The 24,262-nt window shown below is 40.0% G+C and overlaps 2 protein-coding genes across 7 annotated transcripts in view; both read right to left on the bottom strand.

Annotated features, from left to right (window-relative positions):
- Nucleotides 1-17,342, bottom strand: part of abca4a (ATP-binding cassette, sub-family A (ABC1), member 4a) — a 34,468-nt gene extending 17,126 nt beyond the window's left edge. For 2 of the 3 annotated variants that reach the window (XM_051411164.1, XM_051411166.1), the window contains exons 1-13: nt 17,213-17,342; nt 16,670-16,781; nt 16,027-16,120; nt 15,750-15,891; nt 15,211-15,350; nt 12,966-13,093; nt 11,637-11,834; nt 8,381-8,470; nt 6,831-7,065; nt 5,954-6,093; nt 3,433-3,549; nt 2,369-2,566; nt 33-238 (exon numbers count right to left, since the gene is read on the bottom strand). In XM_051411164.1, the coding sequence (XP_051267124.1) occupies nt 33-238; nt 2,369-2,566; nt 3,433-3,549; nt 5,954-6,093; nt 6,831-7,065; nt 8,381-8,470; nt 11,637-11,834; nt 12,966-13,093; nt 15,211-15,350; nt 15,750-15,891; nt 16,027-16,120; nt 16,670-16,735 (1,754 nt within the window). In that variant the 5' untranslated portion in view covers nt 16,736-16,781; nt 17,213-17,342. The remainder of the gene's footprint in view (nt 1-32; nt 239-2,368; nt 2,567-3,432; nt 3,550-5,953; nt 6,094-6,830; nt 7,066-8,380; nt 8,471-11,636; nt 11,835-12,965; nt 13,094-15,210; nt 15,351-15,749; nt 15,892-16,026; nt 16,121-16,669; nt 16,782-17,212) is intronic. The other variant, XM_051411167.1, reaches the window with a different exon arrangement.
- Nucleotides 17,343-17,683: 341 nt separating this feature from the next.
- The window catches only part of arhgap29a (Rho GTPase activating protein 29a), a 35,140-nt gene continuing 28,561 nt past the window's right edge, over nt 17,684-24,262 (bottom strand). For 3 of the 4 annotated variants that reach the window (XM_051410887.1, XM_051410886.1, XM_051410889.1), the window contains 8 exons: nt 23,316-23,414; nt 22,826-22,989; nt 21,743-21,931; nt 21,382-21,519; nt 20,820-21,055; nt 20,389-20,704; nt 19,837-19,945; nt 17,684-19,675 (listed from right to left, as the gene is read on the bottom strand). In XM_051410887.1, the coding sequence (XP_051266847.1) occupies nt 18,711-19,675; nt 19,837-19,945; nt 20,389-20,704; nt 20,820-21,055; nt 21,382-21,519; nt 21,743-21,931; nt 22,826-22,989; nt 23,316-23,414 (2,216 nt within the window). In that variant the 3' untranslated portion in view covers nt 17,684-18,710. The remainder of the gene's footprint in view (nt 19,676-19,836; nt 19,946-20,388; nt 20,705-20,819; nt 21,056-21,381; nt 21,520-21,742; nt 21,932-22,825; nt 22,990-23,315; nt 23,415-24,262) is intronic. The other variant, XM_051410888.1, reaches the window with a different exon arrangement.

The raw sequence follows: 24,262 nt of genomic DNA, 5'->3' as shown, positions 1-24,262 counted from the left end.
ACCCATCATTACCATTCAACATTGATTCTAACCTGTCTTTGACCTTATTGGTGCGCTCAACTGCATCAATATCCATGCGGATCTTGAACTTAACATGAGGTGGGACATTGGTGGTCCAAGGGTGCATATTTACAAAGACAAGGCCCGCCCAGAATTTGCCATCCTCCATCAGTTCCAAGGCACGATGAGTGATGGTGTCCTCGTCAGGCACAGCCACAAACTTATCCAGGATCACACACTGGGTAAGGGAGAGTGAACAAGAGAGAGATGGCCATATAAATAGACAGGTGTTAGACGGGGGTAAACCCCGGGCGGATTGGATTTAACCACAAAAATATGTTTACTGCTAGGTCACTGCCAGCATTACTTGAGTATTATTTACTTAATTACATAATTGTAGTCATAGAGGTGAACAATCAATCAATCAAAAGCCCAGTTCTAACCTGGATAAGTCAAACCTATTGCAGATTAATCTGACATTTAAAAATACAGCATTAAGTGTAAACTAATATGATTACAGGTGAAACAAGTTTCTTAGCTTTACTCAGAAAAAAACTCAAAATTCCTTCAGTGGCCAATAAGAATTGTATTTTATTTATTGTATTCTTTTAAACAAGAAAAGCTTTGCCAGAGGCTCTGTGAGGCTACACTTAGGTACAGCAGTGTTTTGAGCCAAATGCTAACATCAGCATGCTAACATACTGACAACTGAAATGCTAATATACTAATGTTAAGCAGGTGTCATTTTTTTGCCATATTCACCATTTTATGTAGTGTATTAGCTAATGCTAACAATTGCTAAGTGGGACTAAAAACAGCTGGGGCTGAATGTCATTTGTTTTGCAGGTATGTATGTCACGTAATAGAGTATTGGATACATTTCAATTTTGAACTGGTGATGGGGCTAGAAGAAAAGTCATGAGATCACAAAGTCATCATAGATTCATCCTCTGTGGACCATGAACATCTGCACAAGCTTTCATGGTAATCCATCCTGTAGTTGTTGAGATATTTGTGGGGAAAAGTGGGGGAGCGAACATCAGAGCAACATTGCAATTCCTAGATCCATGACGCTAGCATGGTAAAAAAGGTTAAAATCCCAGAGTTGCCCGTGTTGGCTCGAGTCACTATGATCCACACTCGACACCCACGTTAGTAATGACACCTCAGGAGTGGTTGTCTCTTCCCTGCAAAGTGTGTCTGATATAGCCCTTCACTGTAGGCTAATGCAAATAGGGAGGGCCTTGATCCAAAAGGAAACACTCCAAAACAACAATTTACCCCTGAGATCCCATGCACTGATACCCCTCAAACCCAAAACACACATACACACAATTTGCAGTGCAAACACAGACGTGCATTCATTCAGAATACATGCATACATGCATTTACAGACACAATGTACACTAAACATGCCCAACTAATTATACAAATCTCAAAGACCATCCTTTAATTTACATTCACCTACTAACACTGCAGCTCCACTGTTTGGTGTGATATGCATGCATGCCACCAACGTGCAGCCAACCAGCCATCAAGCCCACGGTCATTGTTGTCGCTTTATAAAGGATGGTGGATGGAGTGACAGCTGTATCTAATCGACCTCAATCGTTCCCACTCTCCCTGTCACACTCAAGTGCTGTAAGCTTCAACTTGGACAAAAACATAGAGCACCAACCATCCACCCAGCCATACCCCCAGGTGCCCCCCGTGTCACCCCCCAGCGTGATAGGCCTCTCATCTCGATTAGCCTCCACAGGGAAAGGCGTGATTTTAACTTTGTTTCAAATGCATTGGTTCACTAAATGTGGAGGGCCCTCACAAGAGAATGTTTGTGATGCTATTTTGTTGTTTTTTTTACCCTCCACTCCATCAGCAGTAAACAAAAGAGACTCGACAGCTAGTTTGTTGCTCTGGCTCTCGCCCACCTGGGTAGACTGCCATGTTTCTGGATGGGGGGACAAATTGCAGAGCCCAAAGACAGCTTATCTAAATGGTCACATCACATCAAGAGTGGTACTGAGCACATAGTTGTTAGGCAACCAGGGAATTGAAATCAACAAGTGCCAAGACCTGTGCTTAATTGGATTATTTTATGAATAGGCCTGTCCTAAGACTTGGCCTCTCAGGTGATGTGAAATGTGGAAAAACAGTCCACTTTCTTACTGTCAATGTCCAATGGGAGAAAGGGTAAAAAAGCAAAAACATTCCTCACTCATCTGGAAATGTAGAGCTCCCTTTGACTAGTCAGTACAATTCTGCATGCTGATACACATTTTCTCACATTTTTGAGAGGCAGGTATTTTTGCCTACTACAAGATAAAAGAAATGCTAAACGGACAATCATCTTTTAGTAATTCCCACTCACATCCCCATATTGGTTGAGCATCCGAATGACCCGGTCAGTGAGGTTGAAGATGTCTCGCCAGTCAAAATCAGGCATGTCGGCTGGACGGTCCTCCGGTGGGCCGTTGTGCAGGAAATTGAGGATGTGTTTGGAGGAGAACGGCGCCTCCTCTAGAGTCCTGTCAATGAAATCCATCACCGCTGGATTGCGGATGGTGTCCTGAAACAAAAGGAAATAAGGGAATAAGCTTTATTTAACCTGATGTCTTTTCAGTTAAGAGCAATCCCTTTTTTTCTATGGAACTTGTTGCTAAGTCACCAATAGGAACACAGTAAACATTTTACAAGCAAGCCCAGAGGAAAAAGGAAAGAAAAGGATAGGCAGCAGACATCAACTTAATTAAGGCAATAACAATGTCATTAGATTTGTTTTTGACAGAAAAGGGCTAGCAGAAGAAAGGAAGTTGAGAAGTGTAACTGATGATAATAAATAAAACACAAATTGATGGCAAATATGACATGATGGGGAAGAAGAGGTAAGAGAAGAGGTAAGCAAACAAAGCAGAAAAGAGAAAATAAGAGGGGAAGAGAGGAGAAGAGAGGGAGATAGATGAAAAAGGGAAAGAGTTGGCATATTTTGGAAAGATTAGGTTCTATATTCAAGCAGGAAACTCCTGAGACCTCAGCAAAAAATTATCAGTGACAAAAAGATCAGGATAAAATAACAACATCATTAATCATCTCATTCAAAGGGACAATTGTTTGGCATTGGATGTCAGCTGAATGGCAACACAAAGGTAGATCCTGATCATATCTGCTGTATTAGGCACAGCAGGGCTGGCATGTGGATGTAACTTTAAACCACAATTGAAGTTAAGTCAGCTGTTAGTTTAGTTTAAATGCAGTGATCTTGAATGCAGACTTGTGTTTTGCTCATTGATTTTTCCAATATTTGGCTGCATGTTAAAGGATTCGCTACCATGAACACGATTTGCTGCACTAACTTTATACGTGTCCTCATTACTTATGGCGTACTGGTGTACTGCCTAGACTTAACGATTCAGTCACGCTAAATTATTGTCCTACCCGGATCATCCTGACTTGAACTCCGTCTTGGAAAAAAGCCCAGATCTGAGGTGCCACTTCCTCCCAGGCCTTCCCCATCGTCCTCAGCCTCTCCAGCTCCTCAAATGTAGTGTTTGCCTACAAGAGAGATGGAAATGTGTGTGTGCATGTGTATGTGTGTGAGTGGTTGGTAGGTCAAGATTGGAAGGACAGGAAATGATTATCAAAAATAAACACACACAAATATTCTCACAAATGCCTATGCGTGCATAACATTCAGAAACATAGGTACACATGCAAATACAAACAAATTTTGCAGACATGTATAGAAGAAATTAACATGGGGAAAACTACAAATGTACAAATGTAAACACGTGCACATGTGTACACAACGTTCAGAAACTCAAACACACACATTGTCACAGTACTCCTAATCTCCTGCTACATACCATTCCCACATTAAACTCCCTGTGAAAACAGGCTTTGCAAAGACAACACACACATTCTCACACAAAGAATTCCCGCGGGCCTGTTCAGATAACCAGCAACTGTGCAACAAACGCACTCTGTGCCAAATCGTCAAATATTTACTGCACGCTTATCGTTGAAACCCTGGATGTGTGTGGGTACAGTGCTTTGTGTGGCAAATACCAAAGGCTGGCTATTTCAGTATTCAGTCATGTGCAGTGGGGGATGAAAGCGCTCAAGAGTACACCCAATTAAACGCCTTCCTCTTGTGTGTGTCTGATTTTGGGTGACAATGGGGACAATGGAGCCGGGGTGACAATGGAGGCCGTTGGTGACAACTGGCCGAATGCATTCAGCCTGCCCAGTGAATCCCAGTCAGGTTCCCACAAGTGAGCGCTTCCTCATTCCCCGGGGCAGTTTAAAATAGCAGGAGGAGGACTGGGGGTTTCCTTAAGGTGATTTCTTCAAGGGGGCAGTGAAGGAATCTTGTAACTGACCAAGATGTGGGGTATTTTGGGCCTTACTTAGCACCTACCTACATATGTTGCAACAAAGTGAGCACTTTTCCACAAGCGTTATCTATTAAACTCAATAACACACTTGCGGTGCCATGACACACACTACTCAGATGCATCATTGCCTCTATACAAAAGGGTAACAAACATATCGAGTAGCTCGCTTAGGAGTCCAACACCATCACAAGCTGGTGCCTATCTGCAATGCCTGACTTCTGTTTTTCTGGTGTCTGTTGAGCTAAATGCCTATAGGCTACTTAATGTATATTCCACAGTTAAGAAGTTTGTTGCGGTCATCAGCACAGTGAAGCCAAGCATATTAAATGAATACAAGGCCAATGCAGTATTATAAATGGATAATCTGTGATTAAACCTGATCGCCAATTGCCATTGACTAGTTCCAACTTCCTGTTGCTCCTTTTATGTAAGAGGCCTTGCACCTATACAGCTATATTTGTCAAGCAGTATAAAAAGGGTTTAAAAATACAACTTTTAAATCAATACCACAGTATGCTGAAGTTGCCTTTGTATTGCATAATTTACTCTGGTTTTAGTTCTGAAAATGTTCAATGTATCCCACTGAACTATGAAGATATATCAAGCTTGATGCTGATATGCAAATCTGAATGATATGTCCTGTGTGTACTTTAAGGTGACTTTGTCCCTCCAGTGTTTGTCGAGAGCAACCAAGTAAAAGAACAGTGAGGGCAGAATGCAGATAAGATCTGACTTCATCATTACACAAGTGCAGTCACACTCAAGTGTGACAAAACATTTTTCAATTGATGGTGCTTCTCTTGGAGTTCCTTATGAAATGAACTGATGCATGATGGAGTTAGGAGGAAGAAAAGAAAGAGCCTGTAGAGGCCATGTTTTTGGTCTTGTAAAGTCACGGGTTAACCCCTTAGTCATTACTTTCTAAGTGTAATTAAGATTCCGAGCTGAGGGAAGAGGGAAACAACGAGGGCATTAAAGGTCAGGAAAGAGGAAACACAAGTGTGTGTCTCTTTGTGTGTGTGTGTGTGTGTGATCACAAGTCTTTAAGGGCAGACTCGTACTGCTTACATAACACTGAAAAAGCCATGGCGCCAGTAGACTGTGTGGTAGTCACCACAGCCGATCGGCTTGTGTTCTTCCATTGCAAGCAAGCCATCCATGACTGCTGCCCCCCTGAGGGGCTTTGACCAACACGTATCTACATCTAGATACAAAGGGCTGGACATGACATGAGGAAAGTCGATCCCCTTTTGGGGGAAACGCATTGTTCACTGGAGTGGGCCTGCTTGTGCCAAAGATATGGATGTCATGGAGTAACAGAAAGCATCTAAGCATCTTTTTCCTTTTCATACATTTCTCATTATCTCTCCATAATAGTATTTCCAGAGATGCTAACTTGATCCTCGATCCTGCAAACTACCCAGTTTGCATGCTACTTATTCAAAACAACCCCCAAAACATAAAATGCCTCACATCTTGTCTAATAGAAATTTTATGTTGCACGATTGTGTATTAAACCATGCACCATGCTTTGGATAAATGCATTCACCGATGCTGCTTACATTTCGTATGATCTGCCTGACAGCCGGCGAGTCAGGGGCGTAGAGGATCTGACCCATCAGCATGGGTTTGACAGAGTTCCACACAATCCTGGTGACAGGGTTGGACTCCAGTTCTTTCATCAGATCATTGCAGAAAGGAGCTGCAGGGTAAGATTAGGTGTTATATACTTGATACAGTCATTGATATTGAAAGAGAATATGGCAAATGGATACATTGTTTCTATGTAATTCATAATTAATTTAATTGGATCATTATTATGGATCATTGTTATTATCCAATTATGTTATTTATTTTTTTATTTTTCTATGTAGAATAGGATTTTGTTATAGATTGTTACTGACTATTTCACCAAAACAAATGAAAACTATGAGATGGCTTTTTGAGGGCACATATAGAAAATAACATTATTTTTAATTTAACATGAGTTCTTCTTTGAATCTTCTTCATCCAAAAAAGGAAATAAAAGCGCCTATATGACACATTTCAGGGGCCAGAATGTATGAGCCATAACAGGTTTGAGAAATGGGCTCATGGTGATTCTACTCAGTTCAGATGTGCACCCTTTCTTTGATTTTTTGTTTCCACCAAATTACATAAAAATTTTTTTGGTTTTAAGATACAGCATTTTGCAGACTAACAAACAAGCAAGACTGAAATCATATCGTTCTTGTCCAAGGTCATTAAAGTGATAGTATACAAACCTTGTGAGTCTATTGTACTAGAACAGGAGAGCCACTATATTTAACCCAAATTAGAGTAGGGTTACTCCAATAGAGGACAGAGGAATTGTTCCAGTCTCAAGGACAAGACCTTTAGTTTTAAAGTAAAACTGAAAGCTTAAGACTAATAATGATACCTATAATAATGTCTACTCACTGGTGCTGTTGTCATATGTGTAGTGGCCCCGTGCCCTGCCGCTGCTGATGCCCAGGAAGGCTTTGTAGTTATTGTCCTCGTACCAGTTAAAGGAGGTGACTCTGGAGAAAGCGCCCTCAGTGTAGCCACATACCAGGCTGGAGGCAGCGGCCATCACCTGCCTGAAGGACGGATTGTTCTGGAAGAGAGGAGTCATGACCTGGAGAAGCTCCCTGGAACTATTCCTCTGGTGCAGCTGTGGAGAGATAAGACAGGAAAACAGAGCTTAAATAAAAACAGAGAAGAGTTAGGTTTTAAATTAAACAGTGATATATAGCATAACTGTTCTTTTATATTAAAGATAAAGATTTAGTAATATTAATCAACGATTGGATGAGGAGTTCTTTTGGTCTTTTTCATTTTGTCTTAGACACTGCAACTGAGCACCAAGACCTGGATGGGCATAAATCTCTCCCAGTTAAAATGTCACTCTGTTTATTCAACTTGAGAAATACAGTCAAAACATACCTAAAGCCTTTTGGTAGACTGTCAGAGACAGGCAACCTACCTACTGTCACTGTCCCGTGAAATAACTGGATTTTGTATTTTTCAGAAACATTGAAGGATGAAGTGTTCCTTGAGAAAATCCTGAAGCTAAATCATAAATACACCCCACTGAGAAATACATTGTCAAAAAGTTGAAAATAAAGCATTTTTTTAGCTAAAGCTTACATTTTGGCAGTATTTTTTTTGGGCCTTGTTTGGTCACACACTTTTCAGTTTTTTTCAGTTTTCCAAAGGATATTTGGAATCTTTTCTGTATCTCCCACCTTTGATATAAAAGGCCAGGAATGACTCATCACGTCATGTGTCTCAAGGACAGACTGTCTATCGTTGAGACAGAGTCCGGCAGGATGTTGGCCTGTTAGCTAAACTAAATATGCCATGGAAACATCCACAACAAACAAAAAAGTATGTCCACACACTCACATAGAATGAATTTTTAAAATACAGGTACATTACAAATGACATGGCTATATATGCGCAAATACAAAATCTTATACTGCAGGGTAACATAAATCAAAAGTGCAATAGACACTGAACCTTATCCATTGCATATAACTCATCTAGCAGTGGCCAAGCTATCACTGGCTTAGGCAAGCAATGAGAAATTTCACACAGGTGAAAAAAGGTTACACTGATGACGGTAATCCAAGCAAAAGAATAAGAATGCGCATGGACTTTCTCAGTGAGAGAGAGACAAACACAAACAGATCATTCAATCACCACGGGTGTTTAACCTTTTCCATGTCTGGAAGCTTCACCTGTTCTTGCAGCCTCAGTGTTGTTTCCATTGGGATGGTCACATACTAATGATGTATCTGTTTTTGAGGCTAAAGAGGCCTGTTCTGGATTTAGCCTTCCTCATACGCACTAAATGATATCCCCCTACTGTCTGTGTTTGCGTAGAAACTCAGGCAAGAGGAAGCAACTGTTTCCTGACAGCTAAAATTAGCAGGCAGTGAACTTTTGAATGGAGCTAGACTGGGGCTGCATGAACCATGTCTTACCTCGCGCAGTTTGTCAGTGGCGTCAGAGACGACCCGTACCCAGAAGTGAATGTTAATGCCATCAGAGTAATTGTCCAGCACACGAGGGAGCTGAAGAAAAACACAAATGCATTCTTTAAATATAAATACTAACATTTACCACTTTTATAAGGTGCAAACATTTAACCACCAAACTGTCACAATTCTTTTTAAGATCAACAATAAAGCAAGTTTCTTCCCGACACAGAGGATGTTACTCATGTCCCCCCATCCCTGGCATCAAATTTGTTTGGTTTGAAGAGCAAGAAAGATAAGAGCTGATACCAGCCCATGATAACAGCCAGTCTGACCGGGTAGCATGATATCAAGTTAAAAGTAATCGGACACAGTGTTGTGCTGTAAAGCAATTCAAAAAGATTTCTATCCAATTTCCACTTCCACCCTTCAATGTAGTGCAGTTATCTTATCATCTAAGCGATGGTCTTGTTTATTTTATCTCAAATGTCATTCAAATATCTCAAGATTATTATGTCAAAACACTTTCATGATAAACAGATTTTTAAATAAACTTGTTTTCATGGACCAGAGACAAATACCCTAAAGTGTCTTCATTAACATGTTATATGTTTCTACTATGTCTGCTGGCTACTGCTTTCTCTTGAGGATCTGTTGGTTTGCCCAGAGATCCTCCAGTCAGCTCACAACACAATAGGCTAAATGTCCAGGAAACAGCACGAAGCCAAGAGACAGGACCGCCAGAGGAGACATCCTTCCCTATTACATATATAGATCCAGCCTATCAGAGAGAAGTCAGCTCAGATTAGACATTACCTATTGGACAAAACTTCCTCAAGAGTTTGCTGCTCAATCCAGCATCTGTACAGATAAAACAAACAATACTTAAAGTCCCCCTCCACTCAAAAATATGATACATATATATTTTGACACTAGAAGGATGTTTCTACATTCATCTGCTGAATGTGGAAAGTTTCTCTGTGCTCATTCAAAATCTTTTAATACTGTACTGTATCTATTTACATGTTTTTCCAAACCTCGATTGTCCTTCGGATATCATCTCACCATGTAGGCTTCTATTAGTGTGGTCACTGTGCTCACTACTTTACCTCCACTGATGCAAAGGAGTTTGTGCACCCATGGAGAAGGAATTCAAGGATTCAAGTCATTTATAAAGTGCAGTAGAAAGTGATGCACAAGCAAAGACTGACTGACAACACTGCACACTTGGCCCAGGCTCATGTGATTGTGCCTGGATGAGGTTAAAGCAGAGGGCAGCCACTGTTGTCGTCTGTCTCAGTGTGGACCATGGTTCCTCTCAGTGCCTTGTGATTACTAAAGAGAGGAGTGTCTCTTCACTAAGCTAATTACAGACAGAGGAAGCTTAGCTATCGGGCTGTTTCACAAGTTGCCCACATCCCTACTGTACCTATTTGAAGTACATTGGCAGAGCTGCCGCTAATTGAGTCTCTTGCAGATAAATATGGCCCTGCTTAAAATGTAAAAAGATTTTCCAAGCTTTCTTCAACTAAGTGATCTTTCATTTTTGGAGGTAATTTTGTATGTTTGTATGTTTTCATCTTGATTTTGTTTGCTGTATTTAGAAAGTATTGAGTTACTCAGACAGTAAATAATTTAAGATTTAATCTAAACTTGCACAATATGTCAGTTTTTAACACCAGGAGTTATTATTAGTTATAGATATAGTCTTTTTACCAGTTCATTACAGTAAATTGTATATGTATATAATTATATTACCATATTATAAATACTTTTTATATATATGACACTGTACAACAAGTTAATACAGGGTGATATTTATATTTCAACTATTTCAGCCTTTTATAAAGACTGTCACATGAAATGTATCTGTTTACAACTAATTACACATTTGCCTTCTTGTAATGCAGAGTTCTTGCCTGGATAATGATGTAATAGTATTACCAGTATAATATGGACTTTATTTACTTTAGACACAAAGCCAACTTGCATTTCCCAGAGAAATAGTTGTCCCTCCAGTGAGTCAGAGCCCTTATAAAAATACTAGCATCTGTTTATCCACTGCATGTATGATAGGCCTGTGTGAGCTTGTTCAGTTTCAATCCAGATTTTTGAGCATAAACTGCTGATGTGAAGTCAGACGTAAGGTGCAACCAGGAGCTGATACACTGAATATATAAAATATGAGATCTTCCTGAAGCTGTGTGATGATGCAATGAGGGATATCATAAAATGACGATGACTCTAAAATGGTGCATATACCTCTTTAAAATAGTGTGTTTTTCGTAATTTGTAATTTATACCGAGTATAATAAACATGGCTGTAAAATGTAGACCATGAAAATATTATGTTCATCATTTAAAACACAAAATCTCTTAATAAATGAACTTACCTTACTTACTAACCAGATTAATGCATTAATCAAACACACCCTGTCATTAAAAGTTAATGCTTACATGACACTGCTTGACAACCATTTTGCAGATGTCATATCCTGCCAAATACTATGTTGCCTTATGCCAGATTAACCTAAATCTTTAGCCAGCATTTGGCTCAGCCTACTGTGAATAGCCATCGAAGATCTCTGCGAATGAACTAATAAGCATGGCTACATCCCAAATAGGACTCACAGCTCTATACTGGCCATTCCTATTCATAAACAATAAGCAGAACTCTGCCAAATTATGTCTCACTCACATTCTATAAGCTTTATTCTGTCAAACCACAGTGGGTGACTTGGTAAAAACTCTTACTGTCACTGCACATGTGGAGGAAAGGCTCCCAATCTAAATATGTCAGAATGGCTGTTTGAGTGTACAGATATTTTTCAGAGAAAAAGCTGCTACAAGGTACTTGTGCAGATTCTGGCCCCTGTGGCCAAAGGTGTTTTGTCTGATTTTAAGGGGAATCTTAAAATCAGACCTTGTGGCAGGCACTAAGAATAACCATACAGATGGACTTGTTTGAGGCATCAGTATTACATTTATTTCATAACTAGTTAAAAACTCTTTGTAGTATGTTTAAGTAAGTGAACATTTTAAATCAGTAAATAATAGGCTGCAGCTTTTAGCAATAAGCTTTGACACATATTCATGACCTACTGGGGTTCACTATTGAAGGTATTAATTATCTAAAATTGTTTTAGAAATTGCTATATAAAATCATTGTTTATATACATTTGACAAGATCAGAATTTTCCAGCCTTTAAATCCTACACTACTAACACCCATATAAACCCTCTAAATCCTAGCCAACACTGACCAGCCGGAAGAGCTTGAAAAAGTCGACGTTGGCATACAATTTGTCCTCAATGATCTGCAGACGTTGTGGGGTAAGGATGCACATGGCATTGCGGACAGCATAGAGCCCTCGGCGGCTTGGGAAGATGAGGAATCGCTCCAGCAGGTTAAGGCTGCAGGCAATGTCCTTTAAATGCAAGGCTGGAACCCCAAAGGCAAACTGGAAAAAATGCAAGTGGACAGGAGATGTACGTAAGTTAGTTGGTTTGTTTTAAACAAGGGCTTAAGCTAATAGATACTGATATCATTGCGCTGTCATGTCCTTTATTGAACTTCACATGTTACTATTTTCCATTTCCTGATTAAATTTACTTCCAAAATGAAAGAGGTAAAAACTGAATGTAAGTTTCCAAAGCACTCCAACTTCAAAGTTCAAAATATACCATATGTTTTGTGTTTGTTTCCTTTATAATACCATGATACATAATGTGCATGTATTCTACCAGCTGGCTCTTAGATTAACAGGTTATTTTAATGTGTATCTATAGGTGTGAATGTATATATGTATATATGTGATGTCAATATATTGACTCTAGCTTATATCTTCTTGCTCAATGCATGCTGGGATAGGCCCTGAGAATGAAAAGACTAAAGTGGGATTGATGAACGAATGAAAATTAGGCAGGATAAAGTTGCATCATTCAGCACAGATGTGAACAACTGCTATATACACCATCTTTACCCCCTTACAGGAAAATGCCATGACTCATTTGTACTTCACATCACTTTTAAGGATTACATGCAAGGAAAACTCAAACAGCCAGACCAACCACAGTGATGGCATCCAATGACTCCATTATCAGGGTTACAGTATATACCTGTCTGATGATGAAGCACACAGGTGCAAGCAGTGATTCAGTGAATGCTAGAAACCACAGGAACATGTCAGGGGACTTAAAGCTGGCTACATGTGTCTGGATAGGGCGACATGCATGAAAGTGTGTGTGTGCAATGTGTTTTGCTGTGTGTAGATTGCCAAAGGGAAATTTCTTCCAGCTGTTATTCATCCAGAATTATTGATACCATTGTACCACACCACAGTCAAATCCTCAAACACAAACATTAAGTAGATGTTCCCAGAAATACTTCAGAGGAAAATATTTTTTATTTGTAGAATACTTTTAAATAGTTGTTGATATGTTCAATGTGGTGAGAAAGATACAATTATGGGTTATGGTCTTTAAAGTCTTGTCTGCATTGGTTGTGTTTCTGACACTACACAAATTTTGCTACACATTGTATCCTTATCTATTCAACCCTATCTTTTAGGTGTGTTTGTGTGCCTGTGTACCTGTTCAGGCCTGATCTGAGCATTGACGAGATGATTCACCACAGACTCTGTCAAAGGTACATCTCTCAGCAGGTATGATGTCAGTATCTCATCATCCTTCAGGATAGTCTCCACCTTTACTCCTCGACCTGCATATTGAGACAGAAGCAATTCATGTGAATAACAACAACTGTGTGTCACTGCTCCAGTTAGAACGACAGGAGACCAGCACAATCACCACCACAGTCTACCAACACACATTTATTAAACTCCCTTTTGAGTTAGGTCAAGTTGTAAAAATCTGGATATTTAGTGCCACATATTTTGGGCAAGTTGTGACAAATCTGTTGCATTGAATTGATAAGAACATAGTATGACGATACTCCACCTCTGTACTCTCTCATTGTTTCCTGTGACTTGTCTGTGCATGAACAAAGTTTCTCTCTGCCAAGCGCTCAAGCAAATGTTGCACTAGATTGCACTGCCTTCTGAAGTTCCCGTGAACCCAATGAAACCACATAGGCACAAAAAGCAAGAACTGGAGAGGAAATGGGGGAAATATTGATATCTAGAAGCCAAAAGAATTTAAGAAATTTAAATTTTTAGAAGTCATGTTTCTATACAAGAGGTGGTGAGAAAAAAGTTGGATATCTGACAGACCAACGTGACAGAAGACAAAATCATACTCTCTCTCTCTTGATGGTAACTGCTTGTTTTTGTGGTGAGGTTACGCACACAAAAGTTCTCAGGCTGTTAAATAGCTGGGTAAGGCTCACACAAAATAAAATATACAGTCACACAAAAGAGATGCTCACATAAAAATCTAATTTCAGGCAGTAGATGATGCTAGAGCGAGGATAACGTGTACATTGGAGCAAGCACAATAAATAACCAGCAGCCAGATTATATGGACTTTTTTAAGTGACTAGAATAGGTGGTGGACATGAATAACTGGATGATGAAGACAACGCATGACTATAAATGACTTCTCTTCTTGAAGCTATAGCTAGCAACCAGTTAGCTTAGCATAGTACAAAGACTGGAAAATGAGTCTCCACTAGTTGCCTGGCAGCTGCTCCTAGCCAAGAAATAGCCAGCATATAACCCCACATAAATGGTAAATTGTCATTCGTACACACAATTTTTGTATGGACTCGACAAACGAGATATAGCATTAAGAATTTTAGAGGTGATGGTAGCCTGATTTTGTCACCATTTGGCACACCAAGCTAGCTTTCTGCCCCGCTTCCAGTCTTTATAGTAAATTAAGCTAAACTGTTTCTGGCTGTAACTTCAAAGCTTTAACAGACTGATAACATACTGAGAGTGGGTATCAATGGTATCATCTAACTGCACCAGAAAGTGAATAAATGTATTTCCAAAAAATAATATTCAATATCCAAGGTGCTACCACTGGACAGCAATCCTTTCATTTGAGCTGTGAAAGTATGGGTCATATACACCTATGGACACAGGTGCATGCACACATTAACGGGACACGTGCACACACACATACACATATACACTTGATCAAGGGTCTTGTAAAATAAATGCACACATCCTCTCAAACAATTGCTGTTTTCTGTTCAACGTGATCAACCACAATGTGTCATTTTAAACAACTTGGTTTTCAACGTGATTCAATTTTCGTTCCAGGGTTTCATGGGAACTTGGGAATGTGGATCCATATCTCTGTTAGCTCTGTGAGTCCATCTACATAGAGAGCCACCAGATGTAATATTCACAAGCTGAAATGCACTCAGCCTCATTCCTCTCCCATCATAGAGGTTATTTTGCCAGCTGAAACATGCTGTATATACAGTATAGATGTCTATGTAACGTATATGTTGACATGAACAAGGAATTGTTTTTATGGTGTCCCTTGAGATGGGATCAGTGTTTCTATGTCCTCTCATGGGAGAGGAACATGGATGGGGAACACGTGAATTGCTTTCCCACTAAATAAACAAGACGCCAGTAGTGAAAGTAAACAGATTAAATTATGGGCCTTTCTTAAACCCTTGTGATGTAATCCAGTACAGAGTGATGGGAAAATGTATGTGTGAGATATGATATAGACTGTGACATGGCTACATGTGAAACTGGAACCAAACTCTTTGTATGTTCACAGAACACTAAGAATAGCTTGCAATGCTAAATTTGTCATGTTGTACGTTAACTAACCAGAACAACCTGATTGACCTTGGGTTTGCCTCTACAGACAATTGTTTTTTCCAGTATGTTGATAAAAGGCTAGAGCACTGACCTGAGACATGTTCAGGATGGGTGCGCAAGGTGTCCATAAAGTTACCCATGGCATTCAGTTCCCTCCAGAGACGTCCAAATGGCAGATTCTCTGAGTCACTAAAAAGAAGGTCCTGGGCATCTGTGTAGAAGCGAGCCAATCTGAGGATTGAGGTCAATAAACAATCACCCACATTTAGTCTTGTTTCATTCACATACGATTGAATGCACAAAGAGGCACACACAGAAACAAATAGAACATAATTTCTCTGCCAAGCCAAGTGCTCAAGCAAATGTTCAGCACTAGATTGGCCTGCTTTTTGAAGTTTCAATGCATCTGATGGAAACAACAAAAGAAATGGGGAACATGTTGATTTCTAGAAGTTAAAAACATTTAAGAAATGTTAATTTTTAGAAGTCATTTTACTATTCAAGAGGTGCTGAGAAAAAGACATTTAAAGACATTCAAATATATTTTCTTTATTAGATCAAATGTTTTGTAGGAATTTGAGACCTCTGGCCTAAAATGACCTCCATCTACCAACCCAGGGTGATGCTTACATGGAGTTGTTGTAGTTGGACACCAGGCCAGGAGATTCACCACGAGTGGGGTATTGAAAACAAGGGTTGTTGGCATTACAGAGGATTCCCTGGATCCATGGCAGGACCCCTGTGGAGGGCATGGCCTTGTTGGGGAAGTGGCCTGATGCAGAGAAAATACTCTTTCAATGATTTATGCCTGTCATTCATTAATATTTAAGCCATGGACAACACAAGGCATCATATTTCTCTCTCTGTGAATTGAAATGTTTCTTTTATTTTTAGGCTGTTTGCTCACATTCATGTTGACGGTAGAGTGGATTCACTTTTCTTAGCCAAACTAGTCCCATGAACAGCATAACAGGCCACATGATCTCCATGAAGAAACGCACCTGGTTGAAGAGCACAAAACTTTGTAAATCTATATTTTATTCTAAATATTATTTGGGGACAGTGAGGGTGTCATTCAGATGTTAAAAGTGTTAAAGTGTCACTGACGTGATGATGAATCTGCCATTTGTGCTCAATGTTTCATACTCAAGTTAGAGTATGTCTATATGTTTACACTGGAAACATAAATAAACTCACAGTTGCGTAGCTACTACAGAAAGTACTTACAATATGCAATATGATGAAAATAACTTGGATTAAGTTTGCATGAAAGCAACATTGCTAATGTCAGTTTATGTTGTAAGCATCAAAAAGGATTTGACTTTAAAAAGTAACAAAGAAGCTACTGTTGTTGTTCATTAGTGTGCTTTTGCATTAGTCGATAAAATTACAGACATATTGTAGTTGATCATAGTCCCATGTTTCAGAGAAAAAGCCTTTTCAGTAAATGTTTTATCATCTGCAAAGAATGACACCTGAAGGCATTTTAACTAACTGCAGCTCTCACAGGGGTAAATGCAGTGTATAATTGATGAATGGGAGGATTTTACCCTCTGCCTCCTGCGGATGGTCCAGTTCTTCCACAGCAGGAGTCTGACCTGTCTTCCTGCCCCCATGGCTGCTCCTTTTCACCCCCGTAGGGGCTGGCACCAGCCAACAAGCCTGTATTCAACCAGTCCACAATACTCTTACAAGCCAAATAAAGCTACCTCACGTTTAACAAAAAGATCTCTAACTTTAAAATAAAATTGTGTGGATGAACTCCTGTGTACATCATAGAGGTGTCCATCCATTCATCAGACAGTGCTCCATGTTAAGGCTAGCAATAGCTCTGTAATTAGGTTAATGAGCTCAAGAGACTTCACATGGTCAGCATAACAGTTATGGACCTTTCCACAGCCTGTAAACATTCTCAGTACTACTCATGGTTAATGTCACAACACGCAAGCACTGAATATTGCACATTCCCGATGCATGTAACGCAAGGTCAGTTAACATCTATTATGCAATTTTATGGTAAGCACATCACTAATTTTATATAATTTGACTAAAATTCAAAGCATAGCTTTAGTCCAGCATGACAGATCACTTACCTCAGAAGAACACGGTCGAGTGATATAGAGTAAATAAAGCATAACACCACATAGTCTACTGAGTGCTCCTTGGGGTTGCTAACACAGCTAGAATCCAGAACTTGTGAACAGTTAAGCAGATTGATTTAATCTTCTTTCTCAGTGCTGGGAGACTGCTAACACTCTCATCCATTTGTAGAGACCTAACCACCTGGCCTACGTTACACTGTATAATCTGTTATAATCCTACCACTGGTAAATAATGTATGCTAATTTTAAATGACTATTACTACAAATATTTGCATCTCTATACAATTACAGGCCATTATGGTGTTTGGTAATAGTTTACTGTATGACGCAGATAAAGCTTTTCTTGCTAAACAACAACATTGCATAACTACATAGTAATCATGGGAACAATTCTTTGTTCAATAATTTTGTTGCTGCACATTTTAAAGATCTGAAGAAAGAAAAAACAGACCATCATGGCAGTTGGAAGTTGTCAGATATATTTTAATAAGTTACAAAAGGGTGTTTGTTTTCATGTACCTGTTTTTTATTTTACACTGAACTTTTCAACATCCGGTCAACCTTGTACATTACCATGAAAAACAGATACCATTTAAATAAATGATGTACTTCCAATTACTTACAAAGAACCTGTAAGGTTTAGGTTATTGATAAAAACTACTTCAGTTGTAAAAAGAAAAAACAGCTTTGGCTATTAAGAAATGTAAATGTTATCTTAAGATAAGAAGGATAATGCCATTATACAATCCAGTGGCATTTCTAAAAGCTTTTCAGATCAGTTTAAGTTGACACCATACAAATTCAACAGTATAAAAACAAGTGGATGTATACCCTTTGCAACTGGTGCTTCAAAACATTACCAAATGCCAATACAGATACCCAGTACAGCATGTAACAAAAGGTCATTATATTGCTTTGTACACATGTTATTAGCAAAATGATTACTATACCCTAAATGTAACAGTTTAAAACATTCTGACTCACAGTAGGTAGGAACACGACTTAGAAAATATTTGTGTAAGAGGATTGATGTCAGATAAGTGCACCAAACTTTTTTCAATGTTGTGGCTACATGCACTATTATAACAATTCAAACAGTTTTTTGGTATATAAACATACATAGATAGTGAGCCTGTAAAGAACTTTGTACAAAATATTCAAATAAAAATGTAATTGCACAGTTTCAAAAAGAATTATAAATATTCTGACGAGGTGCCAGAGTGTACTGAGCGTGTGATTGGTAAATGAAATATTGGTCATGTTAAAAATATACAGCATTTTAAGTGCATCATGTTTGTCTTTAGAGGACCAAAGGTACATTTAATTGTCCACACAGTGCCCACAATCATAGCACATCTGGAAATTGTCTTTGCAGAGTCAATGCAGATGTTTCTTATTCTTTGTCTAATAGAATATGGCACACATTGTTCACATTCGAGCGCTGTTTTTTTGTTTTTTTAAATCTCTGATAGCCCATGACTCTCGCTGATCACACAAAATGAGCCTCTCGATGCTCTACCTCTTGGAGGCGTCTGGGCCTTAGTCTCTGGTACACTGGTTTGGCCTGGTTTTGGCCCAGTTCCTCAGGGCTAGAGCTGGGAGACTGAGACATGGCTGCCTGCTCGGCCTCATTGTCTTCGTCAAGAGGCTCATCTACAGACACCTCTATCTCAATCCCCAACTCCTCCTCCCCCTCCTCGTCATCATCCTCCTCCTCGTCCTCCTCCTCCTCATCATCTTCTTCTTCAGCACTGTTAGCTGATGCACAGTTCTGCAGCGCTTTTGCTTTGCTCCCTGACGGGGGCTTGTAGAAGGTCCCCGGGGGAGGCTGGAGAGTCCTAGGAGCCCTGAAAGCTGTTGCCACAGAAACATTGTCCTCCCTTCTTAAAGTTCTGCTGGGTCGCACTGCGACAGTGTAAGGTCTGCTGGGGTAGATGGTGCCAATAGTGCTCCCAGTAGTTCCAAGAGAGAAGGTTGATGAGGACAACGGCACAGAAGTTGATAAGTGGCTGCCGTCCACTGTTGTACTCTCTGTGGACGAACTGGCCACAATTCGGACAGTTCTGGAAGCAGCTTCATGCTTGTACTGTTTGTCCCAGGTTCTGCGTAACGTCTGGGTGTCGATAAACGTACTCCTGTAATGTGTGCCCACTCGCAATTTTGTATTCTCAGTCTCGTCAACCTCTTCAATGGACTGGTCAAAGCTACCACCTTTCCTGTCATCTTTGTCAGTGCTGTTCCGACTGTTCTTCTCGTCTACTTGGCCCCGGTTCAGTATCTGTTCAGCTGGCATGCTCACTGGCCGGGAGGAGAGTTTGCTGCGAGGGTGTCGAAGCTGGACCCTGGTGACAGTGATATGCTGAGAACGACAGAGGCCTCTCTCGCCAGCTTTTGGGACCTCCGAGACGCTTGATGACAAAACCCCATTGAAGGTCTTTGAATCCACTTCATCAACTTTAAATAGAGAGATTAACAAGTGGTTAAACATTAACATATCAAGTAAAATGGTGGCATGCATACAATATTTAGCAGCCAAAAACAAAAGTACTTCTGGAGTAATATTGGCCTGATAATAACGCTTTCAATTGGTTGCCTAGCTTTGTAACAATACTGACCAGTTTCAAAGTCACTTCCATCGAGGCTTGGTATGGTCTCCTGAACCTCAGCCAATAAGTGAGAAGAAGGAATTATGGAGGAATGCCTTTTATACACTTTAGAGCTCTGCTGTAGTGGTAAGACAAGAAGGACAGAAAACCGGGTGTCAATCGACCATTTAATGTTTAATTATAAAAGCACAAATGTGATGTATGATATTAATGTAAAATCTTACTATATCTCATGGCAATAAAATAAAAATCTTATTTTTAGCATGAAAATTAGGGGTGTGCATCTCTTCCTTCTAAGACAATCCAATAGGTAACTAGACACACAGGCTTTAATTTAATCTACATGGCATGGGAAAAAATGTAAATGCATCATTGCAGAATTACATGTCATCGTGTTTATTGCTTTTCCAATAGACAGGATATATAAACACTGGAAAAAGTGTTTAATATCTGTGTCATTAGCATCCACAGACTACTTGATGCCTGAATAGGTTTCACTATCAAACTTTCCAAAGTAGTAAGTCTTTACACCCTTAATGAAAACAAATGACAACTAATTACCTCCTTAATGTCTCCCAGCGACTTTGAGTGCCTGCTCAGCTGCTGCTCCTTCTCCTGGTGGGTGAGGCGGGTGTCGGGGCGAGATTGGGCATCACTGTCCGTAGGCGAGGTGCTGCTAAGGGGACTGAGGGGGGTGTCAAAGACCATTTCGTAGTGTCTGATCAGGAGCTCAACAATGAGTGCCTGATAGGGGTAATCCACCAGAGAGGAAAGGGAAACTTCAGCGTCCGCCTGCCTTGGTTTGATCAGTGTTGGGCCAAAGATGATACCCAGGTTGCTGGCTGTCATCTTATTCTCCTCTGATTGCTCTGTCACCCTGCAGAGAACAATAGATAGATATTGAACTTTCTAAGAACACGATTCATATATATGTCTCTATTCACCTAAAATGAACAATTCAGTAATTCACTCAGTAGAAATGTGTACCATACCGGTGCAGATGCTCTATGAGGAACTGCAGGGTCTTGTAATGAGCTGGTGGCAGCTGCCGTAGAAGGTCCTTGATCTTAAAGAGGACCCGATTGAGCTCCACGCTGACCTGGGCTGGGGCCACTGGGGCGGGACTGAGGCGCAAAGCCTCCAGTTCCTCCACAATGATACTCTGGCTTTCCTTGGCCAAACCGATGAAGTCATTATAGTAGCGGAACAGGATGAGCGGCTCTGGAAGCTGCAGAGAAAAGTATGAGGGGGAAAAAAGAACAAGAAAAATAAATCAAACAAGGAAGTAGATTATAAACAGAGACAACAGAAATATGTAAGTCAATAGACAAGTGGGACAGAATTAGAAATGAGATAAGCTATTAAGGGGTGAGAGGTGGGAGTTAAGTACCAAAAATAAACAAAGACAAATAAATATCACTGTACTGGCTTTGTTCTGTGGAGCACACTTTCAACCATGGCATGTCCTTATTTGGCTGACCCTTTTTTTAGGTTTATGTTAATATACAATACTTCAATATTACCTATAATGTTAAGGATTGAAAAGCAGCCCACCTGTCTCAGGTAGAGTTTGAGTACGTTGCTAATGTCGTGGGGATAAAGCTCAGAGAGTTCCACCAGGTGCTTGCCATTCTCAAACGCCTGGCACAACTTCTCAACCCGAGACTTGGCGCCATTCACACGGTAGATACCCTTCACAGCACAAAAACAAAATACATTCAACACAGGAAAATCAGATGCAATTTTTCAGGATCACCATGGCAAAACAGGGTAGCACAGCTGCAGAATAATAACAGGATGGAATTTGAATTTGACATTTGAAGCAGCTCCATGCTCTTTTAAACTGGAGGCGACAGGATTTTTATCTGTGAGCAACATCATGTCTCGTCATCAACTCGTGTCTGACTGAAAATACCTTAATATTGAGCGCTCTGTTCTCGATTTCTGATGTACACTTCCGTATGATGAAGGGGATGCCGTCCTGACTGTTCTTAGCTGCCTGTGTGAAGTCAATGCCAAAGAGGTGAAGCCTCCCCTGGAGCTTCTTATGGCCACACTGGATGGCCAGGGTTTCCAGACACTTCTTGTGGCAGGCTAACGAACACTGCAAACATGTACACACGTATCGGTTATAAAACATGGATAGAGTTAAACTTTTTAACGGACTGCTGAAATACAGAGATTAAAATAAAAAGAGACTGAACTGTATTTTTTTTCCCACTTTAACTCTTTGATCATTATAGTAGCAGAAGTGATAGGATAACACCATGGTAAAGCTTAAGTTAATAATTATACACAACCAATAAAAACATGACTGTTTAACTGCAATTTATGGAAAATGTATAAAATAAAACAACAACACAAAACCCGGAGACAATTATACCCCTAATCCAAATGTTTAGTTGAAGTTGAATTAAGACCAAAAAGCCAACAAGAAAAGCTTCAGGTCTGGTAACCCGTTAAACCAACGCCATGGAATGATTCCAATACACCGCAGGGTTACATTCTTATAGCTTCATTCTTCTCTTGTCAAACCACCAGCATTACAGAACCAGAATCTTATTATCTTGTGTATCGTCAGTGTATTTAATAAATATGGAAAGAAACTGGATCTAAAATAAACGGGCGGGGGGCACAGGGGTGATGGGGGCGACTCCTCAGAAGATGAACAAAGGGTCTTCAGTTTCCACTGCCCGTTCCCCGACTGAGACCAGTTGGTGGATTTGGTCTCTGAGGAGAGCTTGTGGCCAATTTCAACTTTTCCCTTTATTCAAAGGTTTTGACGAGGGGAGAGGTGGTCTTTCCCTTTTGTTTTTGTTTGATTTTTGCTCACCATGAATGATAAAGAAGCCATTGTGAAACTTTGGCAAGGTTCATCTTGAACTTGTAATACTCTGAATGCTGCGGACTCAATACATTTAATGAAGGTCCAAATAGAGAATCGTGGTTGGATCGCGTTTTGTTCTATTAGTTGTAAAAGAAAAGAAACCAAGGTTACCTCCTCGCACTCTGCTCCATGAAACACAACCAGGCCGTCGCACTCGCGACACTTGGATGGCGCTCTAAGCTTCCTCAGCTTGTGGGTTTGAGCAGCCTTGGACATCTGAGTGTTTCTAAAGGGACCTGGGGAGCTGGCTGTTTCGATTACCATCTCACTTAAACCTGCAGTTTGAAGGGAGGAAAAGAAAGAATAAATGAACAAATAGCATCATTAGAGGTCATATTCTTTTCATATATACACATATATAATATATACTGTAGGGACACATTCCCACTGAGAAATGGGGCCAGCCTCATACCGAAAATATATATTAACAAATTAAATGGAGCCATGGTAGTATACAAAATCCAACTGACAATCCCAAAATAACTACATTTACTGGGTTAATGTAGCATACATAAAAAAAATACATTAAGAACTAACAAACAGACATAATTTATGCAGAACATGAGGAAAAATGGTGTAAAATTTGTTCAGTTTCACCCACCATTATCAGACGGAGAAGGAGGCTCTCTCTCATCCAGGTCATCAGCAGACGACATGGTGCCGGTGGAGGGGGTTCTGGGTAATCTCCTCTTGAAGTCTCCTGAACAGTAAGGAAGGACACACCAGTAAGTCCACATCTCAACAGTCACATAAAGCCAATTCTGGTCAGGTCTCCTGTTTTTCCTTTCTCCTTTGGCTACAATACTACAGTACTGAGCCCCAGACTGAGACAACTTTCTGAATTTAATGCCCCAAATGAAAAGGTGTGGTCCACTTCATGTTGCTGATAATTAAATTCCCAGTAGGGGATTGTTGGAGATTCACACCTCCATTGACTGATCAATTATTTCCAATAGGCCCCATTTTAAAAATGTTGATTTTCTAAAGAGCCAAATAAGGGGGCTCATCAGGGATAAACTCCTACTTTGTTTACACTCTGGGGGGTAGGATGAACGGTTGGTGGGTGGGGGTTGCAGGTACTTTAGTGCAACCATTTTGATGTATTGCTAAAAGTACAATGACAATATGCCATCCACGGTCCAGATCTTACTGGTAAACTCGAAACTTTTTATAATGAAATGTATGCAAGAAAGACTTCAATCAGACAAGTATTCAGTAGTATATACTAATATAGTGTATAATATATCCTTAGGTTGCAACGGATCCATTGTCATTGTCAAATTTTGATTAGTGAAAGGGGACATGAGTTGTAGTTTTAAGTGTCAGCTGCAAAAGCCCACCTAATACTGGGGACAGGTATCAAAAGATCTTAATCTGCATGAACTGACAGTAACTAAGGGAGCAGATCTGTAGAAGGACATTACATTGTGACACATATTATGTATTGTTGCACAGCAACAGAGGAAACACTGACAAAACCCAACCTGCCCCAAAACCACAAATTCATGTTCGTTTGCGTCGTAGACTAACAGAGCACCACTGTCAGAG

Source organism: Dicentrarchus labrax, unplaced genomic scaffold, assembly GCF_905237075.1.
Source record: "Dicentrarchus labrax unplaced genomic scaffold, dlabrax2021, whole genome shotgun sequence".
Classification (NCBI taxonomy): domain Eukaryota; kingdom Metazoa; phylum Chordata; class Actinopteri; family Moronidae; genus Dicentrarchus; species Dicentrarchus labrax.
This window is presented reverse-complemented; position numbering and strand designations above follow the sequence as displayed.